Source organism: Pristis pectinata, chromosome 4, assembly GCF_009764475.1.
Source record: "Pristis pectinata isolate sPriPec2 chromosome 4, sPriPec2.1.pri, whole genome shotgun sequence".
In the NCBI taxonomy this organism is placed as follows: Eukaryota; Metazoa; Chordata; class Chondrichthyes; order Rhinopristiformes; family Pristidae; genus Pristis; species Pristis pectinata.
Genome location: NC_067408.1, coordinates 84,897,649 through 84,922,856, shown reverse-complemented (window position 1 = coordinate 84,922,856; position 25,208 = coordinate 84,897,649). Strand labels below are relative to the sequence as shown.

At 39.3% G+C, this 25,208-nt stretch overlaps 1 protein-coding gene across 1 annotated transcript in view; it reads left to right on the top strand.

Moving 5' to 3' along the window:
• The first annotated feature begins 16,279 nt into the window (after positions 1-16,279).
• LOC127569988 (uncharacterized) overlaps positions 16,280-25,208 on the top strand; it is a 33,694-nt gene continuing 24,765 nt past the window's right edge. Inside the window, exons 1-2 of the mRNA XM_052015128.1 lie at positions 16,280-16,384; positions 21,838-22,170. Coding sequence (XP_051871088.1) covers positions 16,336-16,384; positions 21,838-22,170 — 382 coding nt within the window. The 5' untranslated portion in view covers positions 16,280-16,335. The remainder of the gene's footprint in view (positions 16,385-21,837; positions 22,171-25,208) is intronic.

Sequence of the window (25,208 nt, the reverse complement as noted above, 5' to 3'; positions counted from 1 at the left end):
GGTATTTCTTTGCCTCATGCCCCAAGGCTCATGACTCACCCTGGGTGGCCTACCAGTTCTATCCAAAATCAGAATCAGGTTTATTATCACTGATGTATTTTGTGAAATTTGTTGTTTTGTGGTAGCAGTACAGTACAAGACAAAGACATTAACATAAGTTACAAAAATAAATAAATAGTGCAAGAGAGGAATAATGAGTTACTGTTCGTGGGTTCATGGGCTGTTCAGAAATCTGATGGCGGAGGGGAAGAAACTATTCCTGAAACATTAAGTGTTGGCCTTCAGGGTCCTGTACCTCCTCCCCAATGGTAGTAATGAGAAGAGGGTATGTCCCGAGTGGTGAGGGTCCTTAATGATAGATGCCACCTTCTTGATGCACTGCCTCTTGAAGATGTCCTTGATGGCAAGGAGGGTTGTGCTGTGATGGAGCTGGCTGAGTCTATAGCCCTCTACAGCATCTTGCAGTCCTGCGTATTGGAGCCTCCATGCCAGGCAGTGATGCAACCAGTCACAATGCTCTCCACCGTATATCTGTAGAAATTTGTAAGAGTCTTTGGTGACATACCAAATCTTCTCAAACTCCTAATGAAGTAGAGGCACTGGCGTGCCTTCCTCGTGATTGCATCAATGTGTTGGGTCCAAGATAGATCCTCTGAGATGTTGATGCCCAGGAACTTAAAGCTGCTCACCCTTTCCACCACTGACCCCTGAAATGAGGACTGGTGTGTGTTCTCCCGACTTCCCCTTCCTGAAGTCCACAATCAATTCCTTGGTCTTGCTGACGTTGAGTGCGAAGTTGTTGTTGTGACAGCTCTCAACCAGCTGACCTCATCGCAATCTGAGATTCTGCCAACAACAGTGGTGTCATCGGCAAATTTATAGATGGTGTTTGAGCTGTGCCTAGCCACGCAGTCATGAGTGTAGAGGGAGTAGAGCAGTGGGCTAAGCACACATCCTTGAGGTGCGCCTGTGTTGATCCTCAGCGAGGAGGAGATGTTACTACCGATCTGCACTGACTGTGTCATCCAGTAATAGTGTGCTATTACCACAAAGAGCTATAGAAAATATAGATCAGGAGCTGGAAAAAAAAACAATGTCAATTGTAGCACACTTTTGAACTTTGGAAGATGTCTAGGCAACTTATAGTGAGTTTTGAAGTTGCCCAACAAGGGTGTTAGCAGAGTGTCCCTATAAATAACAAATAAAGCCAGAACTTAGCTCAATATATTCCTAGAATGACTGAGACTACTCCACAGATGTTGTAATATGACAATTTGTGTTGGGTGGTAACATATGCCACGCAAATAATGATGTGATTAGGTGGAAGCCTGGCACTGAGGAAAGGTCACACAAGCCAGCCTAGATCATAACCAGAATACCTAGTTCAGTTTTATAGTTGGGGCAATTTCACTTCTATCTATTGTCAACATAATCCACTCTGAGGAACAGTGAATTCTGAGTGCTTTCATACTTTTAGTATGATGGTGGAAGAGGCCATATGGCCCATCAAGTCTATACTGGCTCTCGGTGATCCCACTTCTCCACCTATTTTCTATAATCTATTCTCTCTCGTGTAGCCATCAACTCCAAACTGATTTTCCTACCACCCACCTACACCAGGGTTAATTTACAATAACCAATTAATCTACTAACCAGCATGTCTTTTGGAAACCCATGTAGACAGATGGAGAAAGTGTAATGTGAAAGGTCATGGCTGTCATGTGACACCATCGAGTACTGGTCGAAAGTGACACCACTGTCAATCAGGGTCTAGCTCCACCCAGCCATTAGCAGCACACTCTTGACCATTGTCATACCTGACCGTGACTCATTGGACTTGTTGAATTACCTAAGCTAGCTCCACCCAGCTCTCCAGCACTATAAAGGATGCCACACATGCATGGCTCTCTCTCGTTTGATTGCTGCTGGGGTCGAAACCACGTTGAGGGACTACTGGTAAGAGTGTGTGCGTCCACGGGAGTTTAGGGGCATTTTAAGTAGATTCCTAGTAGCATAGAGCCATTGCTTGTCCAGAAGCAGGGGGTTCAGGCACCATATCATGTTTTTTCCCTGACCATTTGTAACTAGTTCACTCTGTGTGTGTTTTTTGTGTGTGTGTGTGTGTACTTCACCCCCGTTGTGACTCCCCTCACATTCCGCGATTACCCGAGTGTGAGTGTGCATCTGTTCCCATTTATTCTGTTCCTGCATTTGTCTTTGTAAATAAACTCTTTTTAACATTCACAGACTGTGTCCAGAGTCCTCTGCCTTTGAGACCCAAAAGAACCTTTTCACACAACAGAAAGTTAAAACTCCACACAGGAAATGTCAGAGGTCTGGATGGGTTTCTAGAGTTAAGAGGCAGCAGAACTATCTGCTGCACCTCTTATGCATTCAGCACTTCAAAAAAAAGAGCAGCAAACTCCAGTGTATAGCCTATAGCTTCCTCACAGTACAGAGCAGGCTGCCAGGAACCATCTAATCAGAAGTCCTAGCATGCAATTTAGACCCTGATGATTTGCAATATTACAAGTGGCAATCCATCAACGTGTCTGTAAAACCTAATGGGGTTGGGCTCTCAGAGCCACTCAATCACCACTTAAAACTGGTGCTTGTATGTAGCCATAGGTGTACCAGGAAATTTACAGAAGTTGCCAATGTTCTGGAGATTACCAGAATAAATCAGAATCTGGTGCCCCCTTTGTTTTCCCTTGCTTCTTGCTGACAGATCAGCAGGATGCTTTTTAGGTGGCTTGTGAGCTGCCTTTGTTTAAACAAGAAGGTAATATAAAAAATGTTATGCATGGAAAGGTGAGTTGATGTGAGGAATGATGTGCTGGAGTAGGATTTGGTTGAGAGCATTGGATTAAATGGTATATAAGGATGTAGATGATTCTCAAAAATCACTTTTACTCAGTGTAGATGTTCCTGTAATGATTTCCAGGTGAAATTGCCCCAATCACAAAATTAGTCTGAATATGGTTGTGATCGACATTTCTTGCCTGGCCCCTGCCCAGTGTCGGACATATACCTAATCTTCATTTCCACCAGATATTACATTGTTGGTTGGTAGTGAACTCACAAGTGAGGGACGTAGGCCATGTTGTTCTCTTCAATAACCATTTCTAGCTGTGCCATGCCTGTTGAATATCTTCAGCATTTTCAACTTAGTTTTCAAATTTCCAGCATCCACAGTAATTCTCTTAAGCCTTGTTGGTCTGATGTGATCCCCCAGATGGCAGTACAACTATAAACTACATTTGAACAATGGGATTTAATAGGAGAATGTATGATAAACAGTTGTGTTAATGCATGCATAACTGCAGGTAAGGAATTTTGGACATGAATTCATAATGCTAACATTGGCACTGGCAAGCAACAAGATATTTCCTCCAAAGCAACTATTTGTCCAAGCTGTTTCAATAAAAGCTTCAATTAGCAGTTAGTTTATTTAATTGACAAGTGTATTTGTTCATCTTGTTTAAAGAACATGGGATTGTTTTGCATTCTCCTGCTTCACTTTACATATTATAGATTCTACAAACTGTAAACTACAGAAGACAAGCAGCCAAAAGCTGTCTTATCAGTATAAATTTCTTTTAAAAGGATGGTAAGGTTGTAAATTAATGGAATGGGTGACATAAAATAACTGCTACAACTTCAGTGTTTCAACATATAAAATCATATTTTCCGAATCAACCGTCATGACAGAACAGAAATTGTGTTTATGAACAGCAGTGGAAATGTGCTAATAGGCATAAGTAAGTCTGTTCCACAATGGAAGTGTAGATGGCATGTCCAAAATAATGAATGCATTTATATAGCTTCCTCCATGAACATGGGATGCCTAAAAGCATTTTGTAGCCCAGCATGTACTTAGGAGCTGTGACTGTTATTATGGAAGGAAATGCTGCAACCAATTTGTTAAAAGCAAAGCCCCCTAAAAGGGGCTTTTAATCAATAATCAATGAATGATCAACAAATCTGCTGTAAATTAAGGTTTAAATATGAACCAGGATAATGACATAACACGTCCGTTTTATAAATAGCCCTGTGGGATCTTTTGTATCTGTGTGAGAAGGTAACCAATCTCATCCAAAAGACAGCATCTCTGATCATGCAGCACTCAGTCGGTAATGCATTGAATCATCAACTGGGACTATGTGTTCTAATCTGTGAATTGTGATGTAAACCCAGCATCTTCTGACTCAGATTCATTTGGCAGTTGTAAAACACAAAAAAGCAAGATGAACAGGACAGGTAATGATATTTATTTTTTTAAGTGATGTGGTGCTTCAAACAGCTGTATGCATGCAAAACCTAATCGGCAGCATGGGCAGGGAAAGTTAATGAATCTGATGCAGGATCTTTGTCACTAGTTCTGCGGAAAAGCCACCGAGCTGCCATGTTAACTCTTCTTTTCTCTTATACTTAGCAAGTCAGGCAGCGTCAAAATATCAAGCATTTTCTGTTTTTATTGCTGCCGTAGTACTTCACTTTCATATATTATGCAGAACATCTGCAATACCCCCTGTATCCCATTTTCATCCCTGGATGATTTCCTGTTTGGTTTGGTGACTTTGTTCTAAAGCAGCTTGGATTTAAAAAGATGATATTCATTTCAAGTGTTTATTGGATGACTGGTGTATGGAGCAATTATGTGTGTACACATTGTGGCAGATGGTCTGATTTGATATTTGGTGATCAAGCTTCAGTTCAATGAAATCAGCAAGATACCAGCACTCAATGTGCTGATGAACATCACACCCATTACAGCTGCTCTGCTGAACTGAACTGGCAGAGATGTCTAAAACCTGTGGGGACTGGCAATTGCAGGTGGTGGGCTATAGAAGTAGTAAGCATGGCATGTTTTCTAGAGTTGAGAGAGATATGGAAACTCCAATTCAAAAAAAAATTCTGAATTCCTGTTTCCAGACAATTGTAATTTTCCAGTTGGACTTCCACTTAAACAATGGAGGAGACTAGGGAGGACTCTTGGCAGATGACCTTGAGTGGGTTCCCTAGCATTAATTTCCTCTGTGAAGCTGGTTCTGATGTGAAGGAACTGAGCAGTGCAAGACCCTTTTAATTCTAAATTCCTTCACATCTCTTGACACTCGCAAATATTCAGCACCTTTTTAACAATTAAACCTATTTAAATTTAAGGTATTATGAAGGAACTAAAATACTTATACCAGAGAACACTTAAAACAATTAGATACATTTCAGTTAGCTTAGTTAAATAATTTTAAAGAAGTACATTTATCTGGAAATTGCCTCTCTCCCTGGCAGCTGTTCTTCTTCATCGAAACAAATGGAGTTGTGAAACTTGCAACAGATTAGACCTAACAGCAGCAAATTTTCCAATGTAATTGCTGTGAAATGGCAGAGGTTTACCCTGCACCAGTGTTGAACCAGAGTGCAGAGAGATGAGGAGAAGGTGGGAAACTGGTAATGAAGCCAAGTTTGCACCAGTCTAGCCCCTGCACCTGTGCTTATGATTTTGCGTTCTTACATTGAATTGTAGTCAGAATGTGTATAATTTAAAAAAAAAATTGTGATTTCTGCATTTGTGAATGTTTGCTCAAAATTCCACATAATTCTGGAGGTAAATGGTCAGCTTTTTGGGCTATTAAAGCCATCCAAAGTAGCCTTGTCATGCTCATTCTATCAGTCCTCTTCAGTGTTCTCTGGAGTGTGAGCTTCCCTTCCTGGGAGCTGGGATTATGGCTTCCCGAGGTCTCTGTTCATGTTAGCTGTTACACCGTGCCATGTAGTGTCTCTATCAGCTTGGTGCTCAGAGATGGTGCTTGGAGGTATCCAACACAATGGATCCATGTCCGCTTTCTTTTCCTCAATGGCACCTTCCTTGGTGGCAGGGAGATTCTGCTGGGGAGGTAGTGTTTCTTGCAACTTTACAGTGATGAAAGTAAAAGGTCATATTATTAAAGGGAAGGTCGCTGGGAAGGGGAGATCTCTGGGGTACCTGTACCTGGAGAGGAGTAGAACATGCAGTGCCCTGATGGGAGAAGGCAACTGAAAGAGAAGATCAACTGTTTCCATCCCTTCACCTGTTATAACCTGAGCTCTACACTGGTTCCAGGCTCTGTGGCACACATGGCCAGTATTTGCAGCAGTTGCTCTTCCAGTGCCCTTCCAAGTTCAGAGCCTGGGGAAACTTCCATTGTAAAACAGTGAGGAAAGTGAGCTCTCAATGTCTTGACTTTCAAGGTGGAATTTCTGTCCATTGTATGTATGCACTGACCTTGGTTCACCTTCCATGAAGTTCTGTGGGTGGAAAGTTGATACATCCCATAAATTTCTCATAAACAAGTTATAATTCCCCCATTTTTATTTGAAGGCTTGGGATAAAGATATAATAGTCTTAGCGTCATGAGTATGGAAATGGCTTCTTCAGTCCATCAAGTCTGTGTTAACCATCAAGCACCATTTACATCCTTACTGCACTTATTATTCCCCCTAGATTCTATTCCATTTCCACACATTTTACCACTCACCCATGTTCTCATTATAAATTGCCTGAACCTACCAACTCACATGTCTTTAGGATGTGGAGCACTGGTGGAAATCCACAGGGAGAACGTGCAAACTCAATACAGACAGTACTGGCGGTCTGAATTGAACCCATGTTACTGGAGATGTGAGGCAGCAGCTCTCCTAGCCGTTCTCCCTGTGGATTTCCACCAGTGCTCCAGTTCTAGCCCACTCCAAAGCCACTGGATATCAAAGGCAAAAGGTCTGGTCCAGACATCAATAAAACAACAACAGTTTTGCTGAAGGAAAAGCAGAAAGCAAATCTCGGCTGCCTCACTGAGCTTAGCATACGTGATGGGTATACTGATGCTCGCCAGAGCCATGTAATGTGGTATGAGTTCGGATTTGCTTCAAGTGTCCACTTAATCAAGGTTTGTTAGTCAGCTAAAAGGCACCTCATCTGTGCCAAATTGTCACCAACCCCTACTATCAGCAAGATGTCGCCAGGAGAACCTCGAGAAGCCTGGACTTCAGTGCACATGGAAAATCTTCCCCTAGGAGTCTAATCATAGTATCAGCATAGGACTGTCATCTGATAAATGCAGGCTGTCAAGACCCATAAACCTACACTGCACTATTAGTTTGATATTCTGGCATTTTTGCTCAATTACTTTTATTTCTTATCATTTTTTTCCTCCATCATCAGATTTCTGAACAGTCCATGAAACCCATGAACACTACATCATTATTCCTTTTCTTTGCACTACTTATTTATTTTTGTTATTTATAGTAATTTTATATATTTGCACTGTACTGCTGCCGCAAAACAACAAATTTCATGACACAAATCAGTGGTAATAAATCTGATTCTAATTCTTTCTCAGAAGGTTTGTATATGGTTAGTAACCTTCATGAATTAAATAGACAGAGTAGATCCTGACAGCAATAATTATACAAAGCTGTTAGAATAAAATGCTTGTTTCATATTTACTTTATTCAAACTGAGCAAAAATCTCTTTTCTGCAGACAGAAGCATAAGCTTGTTTCTTACACATGCCATTTTATTTATCCCACATTCTTGGTTGGTGATGTTAAGATTATGCTAATACTTTCCCAAAAAAAAAGAATTTATTTAAAGAACAATGTAACAGAACATTAAACACTAGAAGAGCAGAAAAATCTATCTTCATGTTACTTAAGTAAAACAGTTTATTTTACAAATCAACGTGGCCAACATTTTGTAAATTGGCAGCAAGAGTAAGTATTCAACATCAATGCATCAGTCTTTGTGGAGAACTTGATTATCAAAACACATTTGCCAATACTTCCATTTAGTCACTATTTGTGGAGACTATGTTGCTGAAGCCATATATTCAAAGATTTATTTTTAATCTCCTGTGAGGTTGTCAACAGATGGATGTTTTTTTTTTAAAAAAAGTTTGTCTGTCTTCCTTTATCTTTGTTTATTTCCTGTCCATTTTCAGATTCCTTCTCAGTTTGTTCATTTTACACTTTCATTGTCTTTCCATTATCTTCTGTCTCCCCATCTTCCTATTACTTTCTGACGACACAGCTTTCAATCTTGTTATTTCTGAAGTATCAAAATGTTAACATGTTTCCTGCTTTTAAGTCTGTATTCTTTTTCTCTTCCAACGTTTCTCATTTGATGCTCTTATTTTTAAATAAAGGGCATTCAAACGTCGAGCAGGAAAGCAAAAGCACTTTCTTGCAGTCAGTGAGTCTCAGTTTAGTTCAACTGGTAACTAAAGATGAATTGAAGAGTAAGCTACTGCAGATGCTGGAAATCTGAAATAAAAACAGAACATGCTGGGAATACTTAGCAGGTCAGGTAACCTCTGTGAAGACAGCAGTGTTGATACTTTGATCAATCACCTTAAAAGTTTCTGCTGGAACATCATTGACGCAAAGGGATAAGCCCATAGATACTGCCATGTTGCTGACTATTTGTAGATTTTTCTTTTCTTTTGTGAACTAGATACAAATTATCTTTCTCTCTGCCACCAAACACCTTTAATCCAGCATGGTGCCAAACTACCTATGACTTCTTAAACTTGTTTTGATTTACAGACAGAATTACATTTCAGAACAGCATGAGGAACAAAACAAGTTCCAAAGACATAATTTGTGACTGCTGCTTCTGAAAAGCTGAAGGACCTAAAAAATTACGATTACTCAGCGTGATGAGCTAATAGTTGCTGTTGTGACATTCTGTTATTGACCCTTTTTGTTTTCGCAGAAAGTCACATTAATAACCAACAAATGGCATCCACAGTGAAATCGTATAACAAGGAAGTATCGAAGTTAGGGAATATGATATAGCAGAGTTTAAGATATATTGCAGGTCTGGAATATCTAAGGTTTATGGTACTTTTGGTCAGTGTCAACTCTATCAGTTCATAGCATCCTCGCTTGAATTGTGGGGGGGTTGAGTTTAAGCCATGGTCCTGGGATTTGAACACAAAAATGTAAGCAGATGCGCCATTATAGTCCCAATAGAAGGATAACTTTCAGGTGAGATGATATGTTAAGTAAAGATCCCATCTGCTTTCTCGGATGGATGTGAAATATCTGACAGCACTATTTTGAAAAAGAACAGGTGTGTTAACTTCAATGTCTGCTATCCTTCACTTAACTGTCCTAAGACATTCATTGGTGTCAGGGCCTGCTAGAGAGTCGTTGCTATAGCAAAATTCAATGGCACTTGATACCCAGAGCTATGGAGTGGCTTTTGCAGACTGTTTCCTTAAGTGCAACAGCATTCCAGAGTGTGTGAAGGAAAATGTCAGTTTGGAACTAGCTCCAGAGTCTAAGGCCATGCAGGAGTTGTGTGGTTGGGGATGAGAGAGCAGAGTCATCGGTGGGCAGATGGGGTGTGATCAGGAGTCAGAGATCATCCCCAGAGTTGGAGCAATTGGGCGGCATGTTTCAAGTTTCACGTGTGATTAGTACCATGCTAAGGGAACTCATCTGAATGGCATTCCCACACCTGGATTGGACCTGTTCAGGAAGCAGCACCATCATGGTTCAGAGGATGCCCAGTCAGGGCAATGTGACCTAATTTCCAAGTCAGTATTCTGAAAGAACATTATATGTGGAGTCCCTTTATAATTCTGATTTGGAAATAGTCATGAGCACAAGCACAACTGGTGACTAGAAGTCCCCAGACAAATTCCTAGAATGGTGTGATTCACACTCAAATTCTTATCTGGAAATGACCGTTTTTAATACATTTAATTCTGGGGGCTGGGGGGAGGTGGGGGAGAAGCAACACATGTATGACCATCTAGACCAGATCAGTGGTATTATCACACTGATGTTTCTGGGTGCTGAGTGTCCACAAGTTAACTGCCATATTTCTAACATTCTAACAGTGAGTACACATCAAGACTGACCTGGATTATGAAGGTGTTTTTGAGACATCCTGAAATGTAAGTGAAGGGAGTCATTTCAATTCACACCTTATTTTGCAATATAACCAAATGGGGAAAGTCCTTGCCACAAACGTTGGTTGCTTAATTACCATGCAGGAGCTGAATCAGAAGGAGACTGTAATATAAAGGCATTGGGTCAGTTACCAGGAAAGTAAGCAGGAAGCTAAAAGCTGGAGACAACACATTAGTTGCAAAATAATAGAATGGAAGCCCTTGCAGTTCATGTAGTTAGTGGGGGTCTTGACATCAGGGGATGGGGATGAAATCAATAATGCCCTGAACTGTAGAGGGAGGCAACAGTATGTGTGAGTATCAACGTTAATTGTAGTCATCCTATTGAGATTCCCAATTACAGCATGGAAAGAACTGGAGGCAAAATGTCTTGATTACAGTGACTTTATCTGCAAGGCATTGGTGCACTACTTGAGAATTTAATTGCAGACGTTGCAGCAGGAGGTGATGCAACGTGGCCTTGCACGCTGTCAGAGAATGTGCTCTCTTGGGTTGATATGGAACCAGCAAGAATGCCTTCTGTTAGCTCTCTGTGGCTATGTTTTGAGTGCTCTTTACTCCTGTTGAGCATACTCCATAAAGCATGTCATAGAATCAAACAGCATGGAAACCAGCCCTTTGGCCCACCATAGCCATGCCAACCATCAAGCATACATTTATTTAGAAGGTTCCCAAAAGAGAGAGAGAGAGAGATGCAGTTCTGGAATCTCCAAAAATGTAGGTGGGGAAGAAATTCATCATTGATCATGAGTATTTAAATCCATTTCCAAGAATCATCGTGACTGCTTCTATTATAGATTCTAATGTGCAGAAGTAAAGTGGCAGCAAAGCTCTTGCATAAGCTTAAAGCCAGCTACCCAAGATAAATTTACAGCAATACGAGTACTTTTTGAAAATGTCTAAGTGGCAAATTCCATTACTTGATCCAACAAGTCATCCATCAAAAAAATCTCAAGCATTACCAAATATGAATCCATTTTAAATGGCTTAGGAAACAACAGCTACTTAAACTTTGAGGTTGGCATTAGGAGTTAATGGCAGCAATGGTGATCAAAGAGAAAAATTTACCCTTAGAAATTGTGCATTTATTGAGTAAGTCTCTACCTGTTTCCAGCAAGAGCTTTGCCCAATCAGATTGAAACCCAACCCAAAGAAAGGGGGAAAAAAAGGCAAATCTGATCTACCATCAGAGTTAGAACTTTGATGGCAAATATTAGTTGGAGTAGCAACTTGGAAACCATAGCCTATGGCTGCAAACAATAGGTTACTTGTGTAGAGGTAGCCAATGCTAATACCCAATTCTGGGCAACATAAGATCTTAAATCATCACAGTAAAAGCTTCAGAAATAGATGTTATAAGGGATTTTTTTGTATCTTTAAAGTGAGATTATTTTTACATGAAAGTTAAAAGCGGCAATATGCAGACTAATATGAGGTAATTTACAGTAATTTGAAGATGTTCATGGTGAATAAAACAGTGCAGTTGACTGTGAGAAACTATCTTCCGTTCTTTATCGATAAAATGGTGCCTAGTAGCTTGCTTATGCTTGTGGTTACTTGCAAGCTAGGTATCTGCTCAGTGAACACCTTTAGAATGATAGCAAGTAGATTGCTTTGTGGTTGAAGCTTACACAAAAGCAACCATAGAGGTTAGAAATAATATTTAAGTAAGATGGTGCAAGAATGTGCAACCTGATGAGTATTAAGAAGAATGTATTTAATAATAAGTCAGTTAAATCATAAACCTCCAAACATAATAGTAATTGAAAAAAAAACTACCATCAAAATATTAATTGGATGTAAGCACTCTCTTTCTATATCTAATTACCATTTTAAAAAATACCTTAAAGGCACCTACTTTGTACCTTAAAGGCACCCACTTTGAGATTGAGAAAACTCAGAAATATAGTTTTCCCAAATGTCCTGGACTAACACCAAACCGGTATAATAGAGCTAGGAAAGATCATGGGGTGAGGGGTTCCAATCACAGTGAGGTGTTACATTATGGAGATGTGCCCAATCATGGATGGGAGACTGTAATTGTGTTGGATGGGCTCCACTCACAAAAGGAGGGTGAGACCACTGGTGAGGGCAAGTTCCAATAGTGATTGGAAGGGGTTGTCCATGTCAGTGGTATTAAAGAATGTTCAAAGGGACCAGAAGATGCAATGGTGAAAGGGCTAAAGAAATTTAATGGTGTGCTGGTGAAGCAGATAAATCATGAATAGAAGTATACTAGGCAGCTTGTGTCTGGAATAAAAACTCTTTAGCTTTTCATAAGCCACCGGAATATTACAAAGGCACTAAGCTCAAGGATTCTCCTCTTTCCATTGCCCTTCACCTATAAGGAGAGGAGTATAAAGTAGACAGACAAAAAACAGGAAGACTGAGGATTGGGAGCAATTTAAAATTCAGCAAAAATGGGCATAAAGATTTATCAAATGAGCAAGAAAATAGATTAGGAGATGAAACTTGCTAGGAACATAAAAGCAGACTTTAGAGGGGTCTACGAGGATAGATTAGTGACAACAAATGTAGGTCCCTGAGAGTCGGGAAATAGAAACATTTATAATGGGAAGCTAAGAAAAGGCAGAGCAATTAAACTTTGGTTTAGACCATAAGACATAGGAGCAGAATTAGGCCATTTGGCGCTTCGAGTCTGCTCCACCATTTGATGTATTATTCCCTCTAAACCCCATTCTCCTTCCCATAGCCTTTGATGCCCTTACTAATCAAGAACCTACCAACCTCTGCTTTAAATGTACCCAATGACTTGGCCTCCACATCTGTCTGTGGCAATGAATCCCATAGATTCACCACCCTCTGGCTAAAGAAATTCCTGCTCGTCTCTGTTCTAAAAAGACATCCTTTTATTCTGAGGCTGTGCCCTCTGACCCTAGACTCTCCCACTACTGGAAACATCCTTTCCACGTCCACTCTATCCAGGCCTACTTGGTAGGTTTCATTGAGATACCCCTCCCCCCCCCGTCCTTCAAAGCTCCAACGAGTTCAGGCCCAGAGCCATCAAACGCTACTCATACATTGACCCTTCCACAGAAGAAAATAGGTTCCGAGAAATACTAGAGAAACAGGAATCCAATGAAAAGAGGGGATGAAAGGAAATTAGTATTAGTTTTTTTTTAAAAAAGTGCTGAGGAAATTAATAGGACTGAAAGCTGATCAGTCCTCAGGGCTTATGTCTTAAGAGACAAAAAAGGTAGCCATGGAAATTGTGGATGCATTTCTTGCCCAAAATTCTATACCTATCAGGCAATGGTTCCTGCAAATTGGATGGGGGAAATGTCATCCACTATTTAAAGAGAGAGAGAGAGAGAGAGTGAGAAAATGGGGAACTGTAGATGGTTGGCCTAACAAGAATAGCCTGCTATAAAGGATGCAATAACAGGACACTTAGAAAATATCAACAGGGTTTAGAGAAAGTTGACATGATTTATGAAAAGGAAATCAAGTTTGACCAACTAAAGTCTTCTGAGAGTAGTAGAGATGAGGGAGAACCAGTGGCTATACTGTATTTGGATTTTCAGAAGACCTTTGATAAAATTCCATTTCTGTGGTTAGTGTGCAAAATTAAAGCTCGTGATTTTCAAGATTTGGATTGAAAGTTGTTTAATGGACAGGAACAATAAGCACTAGTAAATAATAGGTCTTTTCTCTAGTGGCTGGCAGTGATAGTTAGTGTTTAGCCCCCAATTATTCAAAATGGATATCAATGATTTGGATGAGAGAACTGGATATAATATTTCTAACTTTTTGGAGGTCATGAAACTGAGTGAGGTTGTGAGTTCTGAGGAGGATGCAGAAATACTTCAAGACATTTAGACACATGGAATGAGTAGGCAAATACATGGCAGATGCAGAAGAACATGGATAAATGTGAAGTTATTCATTTTAATAGGGCAAGCATAACGGTAGAGTACTATCTAAATAGTAATAGATTGGGAAGCGTTGATGTACAAAAGGATGTAAAAGTAAACCTGCAGGTGTAACAACCAATTATGAAAGGAAAATAGTCAGTTGGTAGCCATTGCTGGAGGTTTTTGAGGACAGGAGCATGGTCTTGCTACTTTATACAGGGCCTTGGTAAGACCACACCTGGAGTATTATGCGCAGTATTGGTCTCCTTTATATAAGAAAAGAGACACTTAACATGGAGGGAGTGCAATTACTATTCACCAGACTGATTCCTGGTGTGGCAGGCCTGTGGTAAGAGCAGAGAATGGGTTGACTAGGACTGCATTCAATGGAACTTAGAAGAATGAGAGGAGATCTGGTTAAAACATATAAAATTCTGACAGGGCTTGATGGGCTACAAGTAGGAAGGAAGTTTCCCCTGGCTGGTGGTGTCTAGAAGACACAGTCTCAGGATACTAGGTAAGAGGTTTAGGATAAATTTCTTCACTCTAAGAGTGGTGAAACAGTTGAAGAGGGAGATTTCTATACACAAGAGGAATCAAGGGGTATTGGAGATAATGGACATGCGTGCTATGATCATGTTGAATGGCAGAGCAAGCTCAAAGTGCTGAATGGCCTACTTCTAGTCTTTCTATGTTTTCCTAAAAATGAGATTTTATTAGCTTTGAGACAAGTTAAATTCCTGTTCCAGATTTTTCTTTTAAATTTTAGTCTCTGGCATTTTAGACTTTTTAATATGATTAATTAATATGACCAAATCATCTTGATCAGAGAAAGCTTTAGAACCAGTTTATTCTGTTATTACAACCATTCATTACACGTGTTTTAACAAGGCAGACACAGTATCCAAGGAAGTTTAGCCTTAACAGACCAGATTCCAGATTGGACCAAAGAACTGGCAGTAGCGCACCTTTTGAGTTTTCCCCCACTTCTCCCTCTGATACCCTGGTTCTTCCAATGTAGGTCTTTACGTGGAGAGATCCTCCATCAATCAGTAGCTTACTGATTTCTCTGCCGTTCTTCAGGGTAATTTTTGATCAGAAGTCTGCATGTCTCACAGGCAGACATTTATTTTGGTTATTATAGCAGTCTCAGAGCCTACACGTTCCTCTCTATAAGCTTACTTTTATAACTGTTGATTTTGCATTTCAACTCCTTTTATAAAGTATCACAAAACCCTACTTGTAAATAAAACATCTTAAGAATAACACAACTAATCCTTTTGATGACTACCTCCCCGCCCACACACCCCCCCCCCCAACCCCCACCATATTATCCACATTTTTCACTGTTATATTCAGGGTGTATCTAGCCAACTTGAACTTCCTATCAATTCTAATAGTTTACTAATTTATTTGCTCTTTTGTAACCATATGTGCACAATTACATTAAGATGGGCAATAAAATTCCCAACTTTTACCTCTTGCTATTCCCTCATGAACAAGTGAACTATTATTTTCCCAGGGATGAGTAGTTTTGTAGAATCCTCAAAAACCTGAAACTTCTTGCCTCTGTATTTCAAAAGCAAGCCAGGCCAACTTTTACTCATCAACCCTTCACCTATCATTTTTAAGGCTCTTTAATAATCCTACAATTAAATATGTGCTTAATTTCTCAAGAAACACATTGCTATCATTATATAATCAAACATACTACTGCAAGGTAGTTTAAAGGTAAAATGAAAACATGTCTTCAACTTTGAATTAACCCCTAATTACCCACATTGTACCTCTAAAGGCATTTTCTTGCACTTGAATTTTGGGAGTTAAGCTTCATCTCATGATTAAATACAGTACGGAAGGGTCCACTTCACCCATTTGTCCAGTCACAAATATGACAGAATGGCTTAACAAAACTTGCAAATAGATTATTTTGTAGGTGCTTTATCTTTCATTTAAATAGAAAGTGGACACTTGTTTGTTAAAATCCCAATTATCATTTTGGGAAATTCAATGGTACCCACTCCTTCAAGTGGATAATTGAAATTGTGCTATATTGAAGGATAAATGTTACAGTACACCATAGGGGAAAATAGCTTCAGTTTGGTTTAATACTTCCGTTCCAATGAAAATGACATGATAAGAGGCAAGATGAAGTTCATCAGTGACTTGTACACTAAAGCAACCATTGTTTATAGTTGTGCTCATTAAATATTTCTAATTTTAGAATGGTCTTTATACAAAGGAATGAAACTGTGATAATTGATGTGGATGGAATTGAGAGGTACAATAGCAAACATTTGTTGAAGTAGTACTTTAATTCAAAATAAATATCATTTGAAAGGTGTAAATTGGGTAAGTAGGTGGGTGGTTTGGTGGTTAGTAGCAGATGTAGTAACGACACCAAAGGTAACACCCATTTCACGATGATTGTCGGTAAAGTAACACTTCCATTTGTAAAGTTTACATGAAGTCCACGAAATACTGTCGCTGAAATTGCCAAGATGTGTTTCATTCTGCATGCAACTGTTCTTTTGGCACTTAGCATGAATGGTAAGTGTTTTGTACTGTAGATTGTGTTACTTCCTATGTTAGGGTAAGAAATTAAAATCACTGAAAATTAAGAAAGAATCCGATGTAAAACCATTTAAAAGATGGTTCTAGAGCACTTGTCCAGGCTATGTCGAGCAGAAAATGGAGAGATCAATTGCATTATTTTTGCCTTGATACAAAATCATTTTGGATAAATAGGATATCCCAATTTGACTTCCAAGTACACTTCAGAAGAGTTGAGAGATCACTTCCAGTGGATACTTTCACACTTCTTTAACTTTAAATCAAATCAAAGTTCAACACAATGCAAAGTAACCTTCTAAAAGTGTCTGGCTGTCCATTTAAGCTCTTAAGACATTTATAAACTTAGGCACTATTTAAAACAAAAAGCTAGGCAATCTAGACAAACTTTTATCTGCCCAAGGTAACAACAGTTTCACTTTATCTAACACTTTTAACCTAAACAATTGATCTTTAGATATTTTTACACACGCAAGGAATAGCTAAAGGGTTGATTGAGAGGTGATTTTAATGGGAGTTTTTGTTTTAAATCAAGGATGGGACCATAAAAGGGTTTAAGAATTCCAAATATTGGGACCAAAGTAGCTGATGGTACAGGCACTGAACAATGATGTGTACGATTATGCTATATAATGTCACTCCGGATTTGTCCGAGACCAGTATCTCAAATATAACTACCATGAGATGCAAGGAGCAAATGCAGAGTATGATGACCCATTCATCAATCGGAACAGGTCTTAAATCTCAACTAGTTCTGATGTGGAAGATGTCTTATTTGGGTTGATGAATAATACTAATTCAAATTAACTGTTGAAAATCCAAAATAAAAACAGAATATGCTGGAAACACTCAGACACAAAGAGAAACAATTAACATATCAGGTCCAGGACCTTTCATCAGAACTGGGGAAAGTAATCGCTCAGAATATCTAATGTCATAGTTTATACACTGGATTAATCAACTCATGATTTTTTTTTGTGTAGGGGTTTCAGATGAAGGCTGAAATATTTTCATACTGTATGACACTAAGTCACTGTCTGGGGCATGCAGCTTGGTCAGAGCATGCTTTGAAGCCTGAGCTCAAATTTGGTTTGGGTCTTTCTCCAACCATATGTGACCACATTACTGACATTTGCTTGTTTCATTATGTGGGTTGACTTTTGGCTTTTTGTTTTGAATTGTCTGTACCTCTTGCCTTTTAAAGTGACCATATTCTATTCATTTCAAGCTGTAACTTAGGTGTTTAGTACTCCTCTAATTCCCACCACTGCTTCCCACTGTACTAACCCTCATTGTGCTAGTGGCAATGAGAGCTAATTTCAATGCTGTTCATGAGCAATGTCTATTTAGTCTAGCTCTTTGTTCCAACAATTGCAATGATATGAACAATGGGATCTTCGCATCTTTTCAGTTAGAATCCTAAACAGTTGAGGAGAACGGAGAGTAAAATGTCCATGATACTTTCTGATTAGCATTTGGAGCCTGACATGATGAGAGCCCAAGGTAGGAATTTGTCCTTAGTCAATTATGATCCACCTGCAATATAGTAATGGAAGCAGAATACATTTTGCAGCCCTCTCTATGTTGTGTGTTTAGCATTAGTTTAATTGAGGATGAATTTCTACACTCCTTTCTGTTACTCCACTGTACTTGGTTGCTGTAGGAACCAGTGTAACAATTTTGCAATAAACCAATGAAACCTTCTGTCTTTAAGGATATGAGGACATTGGCTTATCATCCTTGTGCAATGAATGACTTTCATTCATTCTCTTCCAAGAATGAGTTCTGAACTAAAAATTGTCCATAAAAATCTGTTAAGTTAAAATTCCAATAAAATGGCAGGTTTTATTACATTGTGCACATGTTTATTGCCCACTGGGGTTGAATAGAAAAAGGTTCCAAATGCTGACAGTGTGAGTTCTAGCCTGGATTTTAATTAGCCAAATATTCACGTGTACTGGCAGAGGTCTGAAAGTCATGTCGAGAAACATTTGTTTTTGTTCAGATACAATAGAAAGGAACAAAGTTGGTGCATTGGTCAATAATAAAGTTGCCCAAGTAATTTTATTAATTTAGCAAGCTAGTCACCTTGTATAAAGTTCTGGTTACGTGATTTATTTTAAATCCCATTAAAACAATTCATAGCTGATCTCGTGCTAATTTAAAAAACACATAGTAAAGGGTGGGGGGAAGTTTACATTAGTCCCTGTAGTAGTCATAGTCATACAGCAAGGAAACAGGCCCTTTGGTTGGACTGGCCCATGCCGACCAAGATTCCCATCTGAGCTAGTCCCATTTGCTTGCGTTTGGCCCACTTCCCTCTAAACCTTTCCTATCTATGTACTTGTCCAAGTACCTTTTTTAAATGTTGATAATGCACCTGCCTCAACCACTTCCTCAGGCAGCTCATTCCATATACGGACCACCCTCTGGGTGGAAAAGTTGCCCCTTGGGTTCCTATTAAATCTCTCCCCTCTCACCTTAAACCTATGCCCTCTAGTTTTTGATTCCCCAACCCTGGGGGAAAAGGTCTTTTGCTTAAAATCTGGGGGTCCTTCATAAAACTCAACAATAGGATCTTACCTACTCAATGGGCAAAGGTGAATGTCCTGAAATCCTGCTGAAGCTGATCACTGAAACTGGGAAGCTTGTGCTCCCCTGTTGAAGTCTTGTGGACTCTGGAAGTTCTTATTCCCTCATCACAGATTTCTTGGCTTCATACAAAAGGGCAGATCCAAGGTAATTTCCTTTATCTGATTTAGTTGAGTTGATTTAAATATATAATTTAAATAATCATGTTCTATCTTTTCAATGTTTTTAACAGTATTTAATTTTCAATAGTTTCTGAAGGGCTTTCCTATGTTTGTGAATGTCATAGATATTGCAAACATTCAACTTCAAGGACAATTTTGACAAGTGATAACATGAGGGTGGAACCTCATTGCCTGTGAAGGCAGCTACACTTGCAGAAGCTGTATGCTCCGTCACAGCTGGAAGCCAGTTTCTCAAAAAGAGACTGTGCTCAAGGCCCTTTCCAGATAAAAGTAGGCTTCATGGGCAAATGACCAGTGAGCTCTGGTGAGTTGCTGGTCAGCAGAAGATCCAGTCCAAGCCATTATAGACCAAGTTTTCATTCCTTTTTTATTTAAGATAATTAAATTAAGATTAAGATATCTTTTTTAGTCACATGTACATCGAAACACATAGTGAAATGCATGTAGAGTGTTCTGGGGGCAGCCTGCAAGTGTTGCCACGCTTCCGGCGCCAACATAGCATGCCCACAACTTCCTAACCTGTACGTCTTTGACATGTGGGAGGAAACCAGAGCACCCGGAGGAAACCCACGCCCAACACAGGGAGAACATACAAACTCCTTACAGACAGCAGCCAGAATTGAACCCGGGTTGCTGGCACCGTAAAGCGTTACGCTAACCGCTACACTTAGTAAATACATTTTCAAAGAAGTTGTGAGAGATTTTAGACATTTAGAAAAAGGAATCTGAAGTATAGCATTATCTTTTAACACTAGCTTCTAGTTTTATTTTAATTCAGTTACTTTTAAAAGGATGCATTATTATTTTGGTAAAACTTCCAACTACTGTTTCAAATGTAAACATGACATAACTTTGTATTTTACCTGCTTCTCGTTCAGACATTATTTTGCACAGCTCTGGGTGTAGTAAATGCACTGAGGTTGATCATGCAATGTTAGGTATGAATAGAGTTGATCTCGGCAGGGGACAAGCCAACTTGTAATGCAAAACTTGAAATCTGATGTGCACTTATCTTGCATAGATTGGGTTCAGTAAAAAGAGACCTGTCCACTCAGAAGTGCTAGGTTCATGAAGACCCCAGAAATTTCTTAATGAGGTTTTTGATCCATTATGTCACCTTATCACATGAACAGCTCCCAAGTAAAATGAGAAGTGGAAGTTTAGTGCACTGAGCCTTTGTGGTTCTCGTTGTGGAGCAAAAGCTTGTTTGCCAGTTGGAAGTGCAGCTTTTTGATTTGAATGAGTTTGCCTCTTAATAGTTTCAGCAAGAAATCTAAAAATACATTTGTAAGCATGTGTATGAATTATCATCTTCAGGTCTTAAATATTATAACTGTCTGGCTATCACTCGCTCTGTGCAGGTTCTGGAGGGGAAAGACATTATCACAATGGTGATTGTGTAGAATTTTGTGATTCTACACCATCAAATTGTGATGTAGTAGTAACCCAGCTTGAGTATGAAGACAACTTTAGCCAGGTGGAAATTACTCAGCATTCCTCCAAAAAGCCATTAACATGAAACAAAAAGGGACTTAAAAAAAACTTGTCACCTTTAGTGACAAAAGAGACCAGTCCCCTATTTGAGTTTAATCGTATATTCTCCCGGACACACCACCAGTCAATTAAAATCTTCAGCCCTGCAACCTCAGTCCTCATACCTGTAGCTCTGTCCTTCTGTGCCCCCTTCACCCAACACTAGCAATTCTCCATTCAGCATTCTGGAACTTCCTTCCTTCACTCCTCTAACCACCTCTAAGATCCTACTTAAAATCTCACTTTCCCATCCCAATGGTTCTTTCTTTGGCTCAGGGTCAATTTTTCTGTGATATCATTGGGACAAATTCTTGTGATCAAGGTTTGTAATGTAAATTCAAAGTTTTGTTGTTGTAATAAGTGAGGAACCCCATTTGCGAATTATGATGATGTCTGTGGAGCACCGAATCCACTGTTCACTTCCAGCATTGTGATAATTGGCTCTGCTGGCCTTGAGTAAACCTCAGAGCTAATTATTATAAATCCTTCTTCATGTTATAATGGGCTTGGATTTATATGGAACGTTCCGTGACCGCTGGAAATCCTGAAGTAAAGTTATGGCTAAGAAGCAATTGGCAGAATAATTACTATTGTAATGTAAAAGGTAAGTGGGTGATAGTGGATCAGCCCAAGTTTCCTTTTGTGAATAGGAAAGTCAGCTGGGAGAGATGACCCACTATCAACCATTTAGTGTCTTGACGAAGTTTCCCTGTTTTCGAAATGATTTTTAACAGGGCAATTTTGTAAGTTTTTTTTTTAAAAACAGGTCATACTGAAAGACTTCACCTCAGAAAGCTATGTGTACATAGTGTGATTAACAAAATTCATGTATTATAAATTCCAAAAATCATTGTTTCCAGCTCAGATATTTTATGAATTGGAGTAGATACAGGTTAAATCTGCAAACTTCAGTAGTTTACTCTGGGCTGAGCTCGGAAGATCACCATGCACTGCACCTATAGGATTGTTTTCCCCATTCCCAAGAGCGCCACCATACTTTCTGAAATTCACCATTTGGTGCTTGTTATTTTTGCCTTGTAGATCAACAAATGAAAAGGAAATGGAAACCATTCATATCTGATCCTTACAAACACTATGCCTGATTATTGTATGTTTCACCCACAGTGCTTCCATGTGTGAATGAGTTCAGCAAAAATGCCACTCTTGGAGAAGACATACTCCTGGGCCCAAACTGCACAGATTGTGATGCATTTTCAATCGAATGGAAATTTTCTTCAAACTCTATAAGCAACTGCATTTTTTCTTATATTGCAACAGAGGAGTCCAGTTCTGAAACCATCTTTGGTACATTTAAAGGGAAGGTGAACATTCTAAGCAAAGGTCTTCATTTATGGCTTCCATCTGTTCATTTCAACAACACAGGAAAATATACACGAATTCTCACAAAGAGGAATGGAATGGAGCTCTGCGTTAGCATAACAGTCAACGTACATGGAGGTAAAGACTAAATACTAAGCTGGAAACAGTGAATCAACATAATGTTATTAACAATAATAATTACTTTTGCAGTCAGTGCTTGTTTGCGATGTGTTCTATAATGAATGAAGCATTTTGAAGTACAACTACTATTGAATTGTGAAAAGGCCCAACTTACATCCTGCATCATATTTTGACTGATTAAACATTCAATGTTCAAAAGACTTCTTGGCTTGAACATAACTTTGGCAGTGATTTTTTTTGCTGAATGTTGCCATTTTAACATCAATGAAATCAGGAGAACTCGGTAAGATTCCTCTTGTTACAATTTTTCCATTTTGGGTCATTTCCAAACCATGTGCTATTTAGTGATCAAAAAGCTTGGCATTTGACTTCTTCCCCCAGAACTGTTGCTCTGCTATTCATCTGCCCTCTGTTAGACAGTGTACGAGAGTAATTCAAGGTGACTAATCTTCCAAAACTTCTTCACTTTTTGCCCACACCAGGAAATCCCCACACAGAAAATCTAGGTCACAAAGCTTAAGCATACTAATCATTTAGTGCTTGAAGCACAAACACTTTTACTGTAATTACAATGGATTGGAATGATTTAACATAACAACTTAACCTTGATTGAGTGTACTTGAGCCCCTTCATTAATAGCTTGCTTCACTACTGCCCTGAACAGGGTATCACTAGTCTGTGTCTCCCCTCTCCTTGTAGCAGTCTTGTGCTTCTTTTCCTTGCTAGCCAGTTCTTGCACCTCATTCCCTGCCTGTAAAGATCTATGTTTCTCTCATCAATTCTTCTTGCAATAATTTCATTGCCTGCATTCCCTCTATAAATTTAACCCTATATATAAATCCTTGAGCCTTTACTCATTGTTGTCCTGATCTTGCCATTTTAAGTGGCGTTTCTCCTTCGCTCATGATCAAAATGACAATCTCTGATCTCTTTCTTGTTTTGCTTTCCGTCCACCGTCTCCTATTCCCATCTGCTCATTTCATTTATGCACTCACCCAAGGGGGTTGTGCAATGCAGAGGAATCTCCCTTCAGTTGTTTTCCACTGTAATTTCAAATTTCTGGCTGTCTAATCGCTGATTTGCTTTTGAACATGACATTTCGGTACCTGGTCATCCACTCAATCCCTCCCTCTCAAGTAATTTTTGATATCCTTGAAACCAGTATTCTCTTGTTCACCATGGTATATACCTCATCTTTGCTTCCTTTAAGTCCAGGAGATAAAGATTTGGGCAAGTTTGATGGAAAAGTGGTCCAACTATTTCATTGCTGGGTTTTTCTGGACCACGTTAAGCATTATCTGATCCCATGCTACTTTGTTCAACCAATAATTCAAAGATTATGCAAAAATGCAAGAATAACCTCTAGTTCCAACCCCCCCCCCCCCATTCACTTCATTGTCCTCCTTCCTCTGTCTTCTCTTCCACCCAGTGTAAGGAACATTTGAAATGATTGGATACTATCCATGCAGTGGTCAGCCAATTCCATACCTTTCCCTTGCTGACTAGTGCAAAGTTCTCTCAGGTTCCCTCATCTTGTAATCATGTCTTTCTTTGGATTTGATCCCACCTCCTTCCTTCCTTCCTCAAAATTCATCTTGCCCTACCTCCTGTTCATTTGAAATTAACCTAACAAATTGTTGGTAAACTAGCTTCTCTTCCTGGGCCCAATATTTGCTGTTATTAAATATTCCCTTCCCTCACTGTATTCTTTCTGTGCTTCCAAATCTGCTATCGTCACCATACCTCCAAAATTCTGCCCCTCAGTCCTGCTAAATTGCTATGCATCTCCAATACATCTTTTCTATCCGGAGTCCATCAACTTTGTCAGCTTTCCATTTTTCCCAGAATTTCATGCTTGAAACTGATCTGGTTTCCACTCCTGCCACATCAGAAATGACATTTATCACCCATCTCAATCTTCTGACCTCCCTGCCCTCCTCCAGTGTCTCTCCTCTTCATTCAGCTGGGTGAAATCTACTCCCATTCTTGCGTGTGTCCACAAAATCAACTGGGATGCCTTCTTTTCCCACTCTCACAGTTCCCCGTCTCCAATGATATTTCCTTTGCACTCTAGTATTCCTTATCCAAATGCCAATACTATTTGTTGTCAGAATATTAAATTTCACATGAATATAAGTAACATTCCTCTCACTCACTGCCATATTTTAGGATCATTCTACCCCTCTGTTTTGATCAGATATCACACTATTTGCTAGTGAATGAGCAGGAACTTCCTATAACTAAATGTTGAGAAGACTGAAGGCATCAGTCTCCTAGCAGACAGCTGGTGGCTGAAGAGACGGTGTTGTGCATGCGTTTTAACCTCTCTCACTGAGCATACAGTCTATGCTCTGTTATCAACAGGCTATTCTCCCAATAAATAATGCAGCTGTAAGAAAATAATCTGATCTAATGCACATCAGAGGCTTAATTCCTTTATAATATGATGTTATTTTCTGGCAATCAACAACAAATTATTACCCCATAAACTTCAGTGATTATTTTATTCTACTGTAAGGCTATTATCATGTGAACAGTGCAATGCAAAATTAAAATGAAATTTAAATTACTCTTGCAAATGCCTCTCCTAATATGTCCGTGGAATAAATAAGCAGGCGTCGTTAGTAGCCACATCTGGCCACTTTCAACAAAAGAGTGAAGAAGCATAGGCTTCCAGTGTTGCAGATTCAGTCTTTGGATGGTGGTGAAATAGCTCATCTCCATCAGGACAAAGGTGGGACAAAAGTAGCAGCAACAACTTCCGTTTATATAGCGCCTTTCACACAGCAGAAACAGCAATATGGTATATCAAGGATATTGAGACTTTAGGATGTATAACTTTCACACATTTGTTTGTTGCCTAATTGAAATTGGAAGAAAAATGCAAAAAGCGTCGCATTGGAAAAACACAAATTTGATGTAATTGGAATTGGTTTATTATTGTCACGTGTACCAAGGTACAGTGAAAAACTTGCCTTGCATACTGTTCATACATATCTATTCATTACACAGTGCATTGAGGTAGTACAAGGTAA